The sequence below is a fragment of the Pristiophorus japonicus genome, chromosome 16, assembly GCF_044704955.1.
Source record: "Pristiophorus japonicus isolate sPriJap1 chromosome 16, sPriJap1.hap1, whole genome shotgun sequence".
Lineage (NCBI taxonomy): Eukaryota > Metazoa > Chordata > Chondrichthyes > Pristiophoridae > Pristiophorus > Pristiophorus japonicus.
In genome coordinates, this window is record NC_091992.1 from 15,783,350 (window position 1) to 15,796,424 (window position 13,075).

At 48.5% G+C, this 13,075-nt stretch overlaps 1 protein-coding gene and 1 pseudogene across 1 annotated transcript in view; one reads left to right on the forward strand and one right to left on the reverse strand.

The window, feature by feature from the left end:
- The window catches only part of LOC139226966 (LHFPL tetraspan subfamily member 7 protein), a 305,798-nt gene extending 296,255 nt beyond the window's left edge, over positions 1–9,543 (reverse strand). The window contains exon 1 of the mRNA XM_070858060.1: positions 9,232–9,543. Coding sequence (XP_070714161.1) covers positions 9,232–9,543 — 312 coding nt within the window. The remainder of the gene's footprint in view (positions 1–9,231) is intronic.
- Positions 3,440–3,678, forward strand: LOC139227270 (U2 spliceosomal RNA; annotated as a pseudogene).
- Positions 9,544–13,075: the final 3,532 nt, after the last annotated feature.

The following is a 13,075-nucleotide window of genomic DNA, read 5'->3' on the forward strand; positions in this document are numbered from 1 at the left end:
ACTTGCTGAGTGCCACTCCATTGGTCCAAGCAAATTAGAGCCAATTATCATTTAACCCTTTACCATTCAAACTAGTAACGTTCGTGGCAGAGATAAGAATTGTACTGAGACAACCTCCCAGTCCCAGCTGGATCTGCGGGATAGGAATGTGCTGGTGGATGCCCCACAGTTTACCTGGGGATAATAAAGACATCCATCAAAATAATGGAAACGGGCAAAGTTCAGGCGGCTACTGGGTTTCCAGAAGAACGCTAGAAAAACTTGCACAGATGGGCACTCTTATTCAAGCACCTGGTGAGGTGTTAGCAGTGCTTTTAGTCAATTCTTCCTATTGAAGTATGACTTAAAATCCTGACCAATTATCAGCACTGAGCCTCGCTGACTACTACCAAAACTGGTTGATAATAACGAAACAGGATTCATCTGTGGAAGACACCCTGGAAACAAAGTCCAACACCTTCCGAGTATTGCCGTGAAACTTATTGGAGTGCCCACTCTCGTACTCTCACTCAATGCTGGAAAGGCATTTAACAGAATTCAGCAGCCCTTCCTCTGGTCAGTCCGAGAGGTAAGGGGATTCAGTCTGGTATTCACTTAGTAGATCTGCCCAACTGACTTGTGCCCCGTATCCTCCACCATTACCAATAACTGCAAGGGTACAAGACATGGATGCACCTTACCACTGCAACTGCTTGTCATGTTTATCAATGTAGTGGCTTTGACCACACAATACTTCTAAGGTATCCAAAGGATTAAAATAGAAACTCAAAGAACTATATAGAAACATAGAAACAGGGGTAGGCAATTGAGCCCCTCGAGCCTGTTCCGCCATTCAGTGAGATCATGGCTGATCTGCGATCTAACTCCATATACCCACCTTTGGCCCAAATCCCTTAATACCTTTGGTTAACAAAAAACGATCGATCTCCAATTTAAAATTAACAATTGATCTAGCATCAATTGCCATTTGCGGAAGAGAGTTCCAAACTTCTACCACCTTTTGTGTGTAGAAGTGTTTCCTAATTTCACTCCTGAAAGGTATTAGCTCTAAATTTTAGACTCTGCCCCCGAGGCCTATAATCCCCAACCAGCGGGAATCGTTTCTCTCTCCCCATTCGTTCCCCTTAATATCCTGAAAACTTCAATGAAATCACCCCTAAGTCTTCTAAATCCAAGGGAATACGATCTTGATTTGTGTAATCTCTCCTTGTAATTTAACCCTTGAAGTCCGGGTCTCATTCTGGTAAACCTACACTGCACTCCCTCCAAGGCCAATTTATCCTTCCTAAGGTGTGGGCCCAGACTACTCATTATATGATGAAAACAAGTTCCTGTATATGAGGTGAGTCTCTCATCTCCTTCCCAAACGTCTTTGTTACAGCAAAGCAATAAGGACCATGCCTGGATACAAGATCTACTACTACAAAATAAGGGCTCCAACTCACTATCCTGGATAGGTTCCAATCTAGTGCCGGCTTGTCTCAGTGGAGGCACTCTCACCTCTGAGTCAGAGGATCAAAGGTTCAAGCCCCATTCCATGACTTGAGTCTGTACTCGAGTCTGACACTTCAGTGCAGTGCTAAGGGTGCGCTATGTATGTTGTTGGATGTGCCATCATTCAAATGAGAAGCTAAACCAAGGGCCCATTTGTCCGGTGAGCTGGATGTAAAAAAAGAAAGACTTACATTTATGTAGCGCCTTTCACAACCACCTGATGTCTCAAAGCACTTTACAGCCAATTAAGTACTTTTTGAAGTGTAGTCACTGTTGTAATGTAGGAAACATGGCAGCCAATTGGTGCACAGCAAGCTCCCACAAACAGCAATGTGATAATGATCCAACAATCTGTTTTCGTGATGTTGATTGAGGGATAAATATTGGCCAGGATACCGGGAATAACTCCCCTGCTCTTCTTCGAAATAGTGCCATGGGATCTTTTACGTCCACCGGGGAGAGCAGACGGGGCCTCAGTTCAACACCTCATCTGAAAGACAGCACCTCTGACAGTGCAGTATTCCCTCAACTCTGCACTGGGAGTGTCGGCCTAGATTTTTGTGTTCAAGTCACTGGAGTGGGACTTAAACCCACAACCTTCTGACTCAGAGGGACTGACTACTGACACTACTGAAAGATCTCATGGTGATGTTCGAAGGTGAGCAGAGGGGTTCTCCTGGTGTCCTAGCCAACATTCCTCCCTCAACTAACTCAGAGTAATTGCCCATTATCTCATTACCGTTTGTGGACACTGCTATATGCAAGTTGGCTGCCACTTCTGCCCATGTAACCATGTTGACTACACTTTAATTCATTGACTGTGGGGCATTTTGGGACATGGTAAGAGCATGAAAGATGCTTTAAAAACGCATGTTCTTTCTTTACGGAAGCTACAATTTACGATATATGCTCTTGCGGGCGAGGCTTCCTGTTGGGAAAACAAAGTCAGAAAATTGACCCTGATATGCCTGAATTAATACCATCATCATAGGCAGTCCCTCGAGATCGAGGAAAACTTGCTTCCACTCCAAAAGTGAGTTCCCAGGTGACTGAACACCCAGTCCAATACATGAATTACAGTCACAGGTGGGACAGACCGTGTTTGAAGGAAAGGGTAGGTGGGGAGTCTGGTTTGCCGCACGCTCCTTCTGCTGCCTGCGCTTGGTTTCTGCATGCTCTCGGCGACGGGACTCGAGGTGCTCAGCGCCCTCCCGGATGCCCGTCCTCCACTTTGGGCGGTCTTTGGCCAGGGATTCTCAGGTGCCGGTGGGGATGTTGCATTTTATCAAGGAGGCTTCGAGGGTGTCCTTGAAACGTTTCCGCTGCCCACCTGGGGCTCGCTTGCCGTGTAGGAGTTCCGAGTAGAGCGCTTACTTTGGGAGTCTCGTGTCAGGCATGCGGACGATGTGGCCCGCCCAACGGAGGTGGTCGAGTGTAGTCAGTGCTTCGATGCTGGGGATGTTAGCCTGAGCGAGGACGCCAACGTTGGTGCGTCCGTCCTCCCAGTGAGGAGATTTTTGAGGATCTTGCGGAGGCAGCACTGGTGGCATTTCTCCAGCACTTTGAGGTGTCTACTGTATATGGTCCACATCTCTGAGTCATATAGGAGGGCAGGTATCATTACTGCCCTGTAGACCATAAGCTTGGTGCCAGATTTGAGATCCTGGTCTTCAAACATTCTTGTCCTCAGGAAGGAGGAGAGCATGCTGGGAGATCTCAGAGATGCAGTAATCATGACCATCTTTAAAAAAGGGGACAAGTCCGACTGCGGCAACGACAGAGGAATCTCCCTGCTGTCGGACACTGGGAAAGTCATCGCTAGAATCCTCCTCAACTGTCTTCTCCCTGTGGCTGAAGAGCTCCTCCCAGGGTCACAATACGGATTCCGTCCACTAAGGGGTACAACGGACATGATCTTCACCGTGCAGCAACTACAAGAGAAATGATCGCTTCTCGGCCTTTTGGCTAAGATCATGCGTAACTGACCTGGCAGGGGAGTAACCACCATAACCCCAAGGTGGTTCTCCCTGGATCAGGAAGGTATATGCTTGCTTTTTTGGAAACAGGAGGTGGGTGGGGTGGCTTGACCCATCCACCTCCACGGAGGTGTGTGGGGGGCCTGACCCATCCACCTCCATGGCACGAACCTGGTATTGCAGTACTTCCAGGAACGGTGCAGTGGCTCTAGGCCTTTTGGCTAAGAGCATTGGCGCAGAGTGATCCTTGATGTGTGCAAGGTGACCTCTGGCGTTTGTGATTTGACAAAGAATTGGAACGATTGGCTACGAATTTCAAAAAAAAACTACAAGAGAAATGCAGGGAACAGCACCAACCCTTGTACATGGCCTTCTTTGATCTCACAAAGGCCTTTGACACTGTCAGCAGTGAGGGACTATGGAGCGTCCGCCTCCGTTTCGGCTGCTCTCAAAGGTTTTGTCACCATCCTCCGCCTGCTCCACGACGACATGCAGGCCGCGATCCTGACCAGCGGATCCACCATATACCCAATCCATGTCCGGACCGGGGTCAAACAGGGCTGCGTCATCGCACCAACACTGAACTAACACGCATAAGGGCTAATGCTCACTATGCCCTGCCAGAGGCCCATGGGACAATGAAGATTAGGAAATGAAACACAGGAACGTTGGAAATCTAAAGGAAGAGTCAGATAATCCTGAAAGTTCACTAATGGCATCACTACAAACAGAGAGGAGGGAAATCAAATAGAAAAGTGCAAGTTTTGGGGCCGACCACCAGAGGAAAAAGTTGCACAGCAAATAGATTAACTGTCAATTTAACATGTCTGCTTATAAAAATACTGTTGTATATCCATCATAAGAGGGGAGGGGAGCAAGAATCATGATATTTCAAAGCAACTATGATTGAACTGTGCACTGTGACATCTTGTGGTATATGTATATTGAGCTAACAAAGCTTGTTTCGAATGTGATTTTCCAGCATGTCTGAAGTTGAATCGTTTAAGGCAAAATTCCAGCAGTGTACAGTACATTAGAAAATGTTTTGTTTATTGTGCTGCTGTGTAGGAAATATGTAACATCGCACCAGTAATTAATATCACAAAATATTTTATATCTCAGTTTTGAAAAATTTAGTTTTTTTCTCTTTCCCCCCCCCACACCCCGCCCCGCCCTCACCTCATGTTTCCTAAAGGCAATTTAAGGGTACAACCTCCATTGACAGCATTGGCCCTGTGATATGTTACCCAAGTGGCTATTATTCATGCACAAGCCTAGAGAGAGATTGTTGACTGACTATTCCACATTAAGAAAGAAAGACTTACATTTATATAGCGCCTTTCGCAACCATCAGACGTCTCAAACTGCTTTACAGCCGATGAGGTACTTTTTGAAGTGTAGTCACTGTTGTAATGTGGGAAACGCAGCAGTCAATTTGCACACAGCAACTCCCACAAACAGCAATGTGATAATGACCAGATAATCTGTTTTTGTTATGTTGATTGAGGGATAAATATTGGCCCCAGGACACCGGGGATAACTCCCCTGCTCTTCTTCGAAATAGTGCCGTGGGATCTTTTACGTCCACCTGACGGGGCCTCGGTTTAACGTCTCATCCAAAAGACGGCACCTCCGACAGTGCAGCACTCCCTCAGCACTGGCATTTGAACCCATAACCTTCTGACTCAGAGGCAAGTGTGCTACCCACAGCTGACACAATGGGGTCCACCACAGCCAAGTCCAATCTTGTGCTCACCTGACATCAATATAATTCATTCTTAGAGCAGAAGTCACTGTGATCAAAACACCAAAACCACAGCCAATTTGTCTCCTATTCTAGTGATATCCAGACTGATTGTAACAACTACCACTGCCACCTTCAAAGTGTTTTCTTACTCCCTCTCTAGATAGTGTGGAAAGGGAGGAAGCACAACAATTATCCCAGTCCCATCCAATAATGCCATCTTATGTGGTATTGACTGTATTTCATGTTGCATTTTAGTTCAAAGATGCCACTGTGGTCCTCCAAAGGGTTAATTTAATTGACTGAATCATTGGGCTCAAGTTTCGGCCTGAGTTGTTCCTATTTTTTTGGAGCAACTAGTTTAGAATGGAGCATCTTAGAAATTGCAATTCTTAGCATTTAGTTTGCTCCAGTTCTAGTGAGTTAGAATAGTTTCATTGTAGAACAGATTATTTTTCAAAAGGGGGCGTGTCCAGCCACTTACGCCTGTTTTGCAAGTTTAGGCAGTGAAAACTTACTCCAAACTAACTTAGAATGGAGTAAGTATAGATTTTTGTACGCTCAGAAAAACCTTGCCGACACTTAGAAATCAAGCGTAGGGAACGAGAAATGGAGGGGGGGTTTACAAACATTAAACACTTCACTGTTTCAAATAAAGAGCCATCATCAATAATAAATGATAAATAAATAAATCAATAAATCAACCAATAAAATAAAAAAAAATTAAAAATTAAAAATTAAAAACATTAAAAATCAATCAATAAAAAATTAAGTTTCTATTCACCGACTACAGCACCGGGAGCCCTCAAACAGCATGCTGGGACGGGCCCCTCCCCCTACCCCCAGTGTGTCTCTCTCTGTCTCTCTCTCTCTCTGTGTCAGTGTCTCTCTCTGTCAGTGTCTCTCTGTGTTTCTGATAGCGAGGGGGAGGGAGGGATGAGGAGGGGGGAGGGAGGGATGAGGAGGGGGGAGGGAGGGATGAGGAGGGGGGAGGGAGAGGAGGGGGGAGGGGAGGGAGAGGAGGGGGGAGAGGAGGGAGAGGGAGGAGGAGGAGGGAGGGAGAGAGGAGGAGGAGGGAGGGAGAGAGGGGGAGGAGGAGGGAGGGAGCGAGGGGGAGGAGGAGGGAGGGAGCGAGGGGGAGGAGGAGGAGGAGGGAGGGAGAGAGGGGGAGGAGGAGGGAGGGAGGGGAGGAGGAGGGGGGAGGAGGAGGGAGGAGGAGGGAGGGGGAAGGAGGAGGGAGGGGGGAGGAGGAGGGAGGGAGGGAGAGAGGAGGAGGGAGGGAGAGAGGGAGAGAGGGAGGGAGGGAGGAGGGAGAGGGAGGAAGAGGAGGGGGAGAGGGAGGAAGAGGAGAGAGGGGAAGGGAGAGGGAGGGAGGGAGAGAGGGAGGAAGGGGAAAGGAGGAGGAGGAAAGGAAAGGAGGGGAGGAGGAGGGAGGGAGGGAATGGAGGAGGAGGGAGGGGGGAAAGGAGGAGGAGGGAGGGGGAAAGGAGGAGGGGGGAGGAGGAGGGAAGGGGAGGAGGAGGAGGGAGGGAGAGGAGGGGAGGGGAGGGGAAGAGGAGAGGAGGGGAGGGGAAGAAGAGGAGGGGAGAGGAGGGAGAGGAGGGGAAGAAGAGAGGAGGAGGGGAAGAGGAGAGGAGGGGGGAGAGGAAGGCTGAATGGGCCGCGCCGAAGACTTCAGGCGGGGTGGGGCGGGCTGGCTCCGCCGAGGATGTAGAAGCCGGGCCGGGGCGTCGAGGGGGCCGGGGGGGGGGGGGGGGCGGGGGAGGAAGGAGGCCCGAATCCGATCTTTGCCCTGGCAGCCCATTCGGCCAGAGCTAGGGGCAGCGTGCTTCGGGTCCCTCCCACAGAGCCTGGAGCTACTGCACATGCGCACACACTCCAGCGTGTATGTGCAGAGGTCCCAACACTGTTTTCAGCACCGGGACTTGGTTCCACCCCCCATGCGTTCTGCTGCGCTGTGCCAAGTGCCTGGATCGACCAGACAGAGGGGAGAATACCAAGGTAAATAATAGGCGCCATTTCTGTTCTAAAAAGTCGGCGCACGGGGATGCGCCGCTCTAACCCTGGGGGCAGACTTGGGCCTAATAGGCGGACAAGTATTCCGACAAGCCGATAAACAGGTGATACAGACAGATAACTTGCACCTGCCATTTTAACAAGTGCTGTCAATCCCTGATAACCATAACCCTGATCAAAACGCAGAAAATCCAATACACTAAAACCACATCTCATTCAATCCAACTGTGCATCGTTCCTGATCTACATGTAACGTTTAAATGCGCAGACCTGGTCCGAGCACAAAATACTCCCAAATTAACCAGTTTTCAATGCTCACCACACAAGCTATGATGGATCGACTGCCAACTTGTATTTAGAAACAACAGTACTCGTTCGAAGTCTCGTCACATTTTGGTTAAAGGAACTCTTAAACTCCCTGCAAAAAAAAGTTTGCCAAACCTTTTGTTTTGTTTGTCGGTGAGTGATGAGCCAGAAGAATTGTGCTTCATTTTCACACATGCAAGGGACGTGATGATGCTTTTCGACACAATATATACAGCACTGTGCTGTGAAGTTTGCCATGATGAGGACGGTATCCCTTTAAGTGTCTATTTCTGTCCTTTGCTAAATGAATGTCGAAAAGGAGTCATGGCACAAAAAATACTGGCTGTTTTTATCTATAACTTATGGAAATTGTGATCCAAGTCTAATCCTGACCCATGGGCAACATTCTTTGACAAACCACTGTGTCTGCAGTCAAGACTCAATTGTACATATGTCCATAGATTTAAAAAATTCTGAAATGAAGTGCTTTTGTGAAACAATGCCTGAAAGAAACAGTCCTGGGGGTGAATAGATCTATTTGCGTAAGGAGGCAAAAAAAGAAGAAAATTCTTGGTAGGCTCATGAAATCCTGTATTATTTCTTATTCAATTGAGTTGGGTAAATAAAACAGTGAACCACTTGTGCTGTGTTGTGGCTGGTGAAAAATCGGGGTGAATGACAGCGCCCTCTGCTGGCTTTGGTTGAATTATGTCGCAGGCACATTCAATGCACACAGCTTTTGATAGAAGAGAGCTGTCAGCGAGGGAGACCCATTCTCTTCTATTTAAATGTTGTTTGGGGAAACTGGTGCATATAAGAGAGCAACCTACTGTTTTGTGGGGCCAACCCCCCCCCCCCCCCCCACCCTCCACCCAATGCATTTGCGATTGTGTTGATTGCACGAACAGTGAGATTCTCGATAAGGCGCTGCCTTGTAAATTAGACAGAGACACGTTCCACTTAAAGTCGAACACAAGGTGCACTGGCACATCAGGCTTGCTGCGAAAATCCAACAGAGGGGCAACTTTACAGGCAACAGAGACAAATCCTCGGCGTCAGAGAAAGTCTCAATCAAAACAACAAATCCCATCGCCACTTTTAATCTAGGTCAGCAGTGCTGAATCTGGGAGCTTGGAAATGTATCGAGATATGGGAGTGGGTGGGGAGGTTAGCATTAGATATTGTCGAGAGGAACTGGACCTTTTAATGAGCCACTGGAGACATTTGAAGTTATTCCCCCCACCCCCTTTCTCTTTAATGTTTTCCCAATCATTGTGACATTAATCATTCATAAATCCAACACTGGATTGTCACTTAAACCAGAGCAATCATAATGCGGAAGATAGATTCAACACCAAACATGATAGATCTAAGTGGTGCAATAATTTGCGTTTATCTTACCTCATTCAATTTTTAACCAATTTATTGAAAGTGCCACCAATTGCCTGGTCTAAGTATTTGGGTTGTTTATCAATATTAATGCGATTTCTATCGTTCTCTCAGGTGAGGTTTTCAGCTGCTGATGTGTAACCAAAGTGATACATTTATTGCAACTTGTGAATGTAACTTTTCCCCCTTTTCGTCCGTAGACAAAACATTACCCCCTCCCCCCTCCCCCTTCCCCCAGAATAAAACAATCAGAAAAAGGGAGCCCTCCCCGCCACAACCTTCCCTCCCAGAAGGTGATTGATTTACCTGCCAGGAACCAGAGGGGATGTCGGCGAAGCTGCCCAGGCCGCCGAAGGTGTAGCAGTTGTAGACGGTCTCGGAGCAGTGCCACAGCAGCCCGAAGCTGACCGAGTCCTTGCTCTTCGCCTTGACGATCCAGGCGGGTGAGATGATGCTGAAACTGCAGACCGCCACCAGGCAGGAGGAGAGCAGCACCCACAGGCAGCCCACGCAAGTCCACATCCTCTGGGCTTGGGGCAGCAGGCTGCCCGCCGGCATGTCCACGAAGCCCAGCTCGGCACCCGCTTCTTTCTTTTTCCGATCCAACAGCGAATGCATCTGGAAGACAACTGAGATGTGTTCTTGCTCCCTTCTCCCCTTCTATTATATTCCCAAGTCGCCCCCCCCCCCCCACCTCCACTCCCCAAATCTTCACATCAAAAAGTCCAGCTCGCGTTTATAAAAGAATGTGCCATCAGGCACTTGGATCTAGCGATGATATATTGTTTTTAAATGTATCATCTACAGGTTTGCTTCTGCTCTCTCCAGCTCCACTGCAGGGTTAATCCCGATTGGCGAACTCGAAGGCTGTCAGCTCTGAACCGTGTTGTCTCTGCTTCTCTCTCAATCCCGTCTCTCCTACAGAAAGGAGAGATTTCCACTTCGCGGTCACAGCCTCCTCTTCTGCATTGTTTGGCGATTGCCACTAGGCGCAGGCAGGTGCCTTGCTCCAAGTGAGCGAATCCCAGGGAGGGGAGGGGTGGGGTGGAGACGCCGAGGGAAAACAAGCAAGGAATCACCAGTCGCCAATTGCCCTGGCAAATCTGCCGGAGCTGGGTGGGGTCACGGTTTGAGCGACATTAGCTCCCTCGGGTAGCTGAAGTGAGATAGCATCGCATTCAGTGTGTGATGGTGGGGGAGCTCCATATCTGCTTTTTAATCTCATAACACTCCTGTGAAGCGCCTTGGCACGTTTCACTATGTTAAAGGCGCTATATAAATACAAGTTGTTGCTCTGTTTAATGAGCGTCTTCACAAAATAACGACATGAGTGCAGCTCCAACAACACTCAAGAAGCTCGACACCATCCAGGATAAAGCAGCCCGCTTGATTGGCACCCCATCCACCACCTTCAACATTCACTCCCTCCATCACCGGGGCACCGTGGCTGCAGTGAGTACCATCCACAAGCTGCACTGCAGCAACTCGCCAAGGCTTCTTCGACCTCACCTCCCAAACCCGCGACCTCTACCACCTAGCAGGACAAGGGCAGCAGGCGCATGGGAACACCACCACCTACAATTCCCACCCTCCCCCTCTCCCCAAGTCACACACCATCCTGACTTGGAAATACATCGCCGTTCCTTCATCCTGGAGCAGGCTCGAGGGGCCGTATGGCCTACTGCTCCTATTTCTTATGTTGCTGGGTCAAAATCCTGGAACTCCCTCCCTAACAGCACTTTGGGAGCGCCTTCACCACACAGACTGCAGCGGTTCAAGAAGGCGGCTCACCACCATCTTCTCGAGGGGCAATTAGGGATGGGCAATAAATGCTGGCCTTGCCAGCGACGCCCACATTCCATGAACGAATAAAAAAAACATGAGGGAGAAAGGAATATGGAAGGCTAGGAAAGAGAAGGCTGAGTGACGACCTGATAGAGTTTTTTAAAATTATGAAGGGGTTCGATAGGGTAGACCTAGAGAAGATGGTTCCACTTGTGGGGAAGACCAAAACTAAGGGCCATAAAGATAAGATTGTCATCCAATAGAAATTCAGAAGAAACATCTTTACCCAGAGAGTGGTGAGAATGTGGAACTCGTTACCACGGGTGGTAATCAAGGCGAATAGTATCGATCCATTTAAGGGAAACCTTGATAAACACAGGAGCTGAAACCTTTCGAGTTCGCCAATTGGGATTAACCCTGCAGGGGAGCTGGAGAGGAAACAAACCTGTAGATGATATGTTGATCAATTAATGTGGGAGGAGGCCCACGTGATATATAAACACTGGTATAGACCAGTTGGGCCGAGTGGCCTGTCTCTGTCTCTGTGCTGTAATTTTTATGCGATGAAAGGGACTCGTACCTTTCGCGCTCTCAATATGAGGGAGATGAAATAATGTAAATTCCAAACGCCCTTATGGAATCAGAAATTATAGCAGCGAAGGAGTCCATTGGGCCTATCTTCAACTCCAACAGCGACTCCAATCCCATATCCTGTCCTTTTTCCATATCCTTTCATATTATTCCTCTTCAAATACTTATTCACGCTCGGTTTAAATGTTGTGACCGTCTCTGCCTCTTGGCCAATTGTCGCAAATCATTCCATGCTCTAATAACTCTCTGCGGAAAAAAAATCTAATTTCCCCTCAGTTTATTTAAACATAAGAGGGATGATTTCCTATCGATGCTCTGCGCAGCAAAAATACAGAAAAAACTGTTTACTATTTGCTGCAGGTAGTGTGCAGCACAAATCGATCCTGTGTGTTTACCATTCAGAATAATATATGTCAAAACGGGTTATATTTTTTTGAATCAGATTAAGTGAGCCTCCCTCCAAATAAATGAGTCCTAATAACACTGCCCTAATCATATAAACCACAATAATCCATGTAATAAGAGAATGTTAACAATGAGCTTGAGTCAGCATTAGCTTGGGGTTTGAAATTCATAAAATTATAGGGGGAGAAATTCACTATCGCCCTGCTTGGGGTGCTAACTTTTCAAAGCTAACAATTTCAAACTTTAAAAAAAATTGGCGTTTGCACTCCAAGAAGGAAGTGGGGCGCTAAATCAAGCGCTAAATCAAACTCTCCACTTCCTTCTCTGAGCACAATGGTCAGCAGGCGGGGCGGTGAGTTCTGAAGTGCTGCGCACTGATTCGTGCAGCACTGCCGTGCTGAAAGACTCCTTCCCTCCCTTAAAGGGACAGGCCATCGCTGCAGGTTCTGCAAAATAAAAACAACTTACCTGGACCACCACGGAAGCCGTGATCCCACACAATCAGCAGAGTGTCGGGCTGATCGATTGCAGGCGGGAACCCGCGAAAAAAGCTGCAAGAAAAAAAGGTACATTTTTTTTTTACTGACCTCCGCCACCTCGCCTTTAATCATTGCCCCCGGTAGCGGCCAGCCGCCCGATCCGCGCCTCCTGCAGCTGTCGGTGTTTTCGCCCGACGCCGCCGCGGGGGGGGGGGGGGCGGAAGGTAATTTCGGGTCCGGGGCGCTAACGGGGCGATGCACATAGCGATGACATCACGCTTTCTGGGCGCAGGAGATCGGGACGCAACGCCGTAGCGCCGCCGCTAAACTCCCGTCCAATATGGCAGGAGTCGCTGTCATCACTGCGCCCGGTCGCAAGGCTATTTGCTCCGCATTAGCGCCCCCCCCCCGGGGGCACTAACGGGAGGTGCAAAGGCATCCAATTTCGCCCCCGTAGAATCTTACAGCATGGAAGGAAGCCATTCGGTCCATCACGCCTGTGTCGGCTCTTCGAAAGAGCTGTCCAATTTAGTCCCACACCCCAACTTTTTCCCCCTTAGCCCTGCAAATGAGTCCCCTTCAAGTACATGTCCAATTGACTTTTAAAAGTGCTGAAGGAATCTGATCCCACCACCCTTTCAGGTCGTGTGTTCCAGATCTTAACAACCCTCTGTGTGAAGAAATTTCTCCGTCATTCCCCTTCTTCTGCTTTGGCCAATTATTTTAAATCTGTGACCTCTGGTTAACTTTGTAATAAAAATAGGAAATGCTCGACGTGCACAGCAGGCCAATCATCCCCTGGAAGAGAGGTGACCCTGGAGAAGGAGCATGCGCTGTCTGCCGGTACACTTGAGGCTTTCCACATCCGGTGGGCACCGCAGGGATTGGAG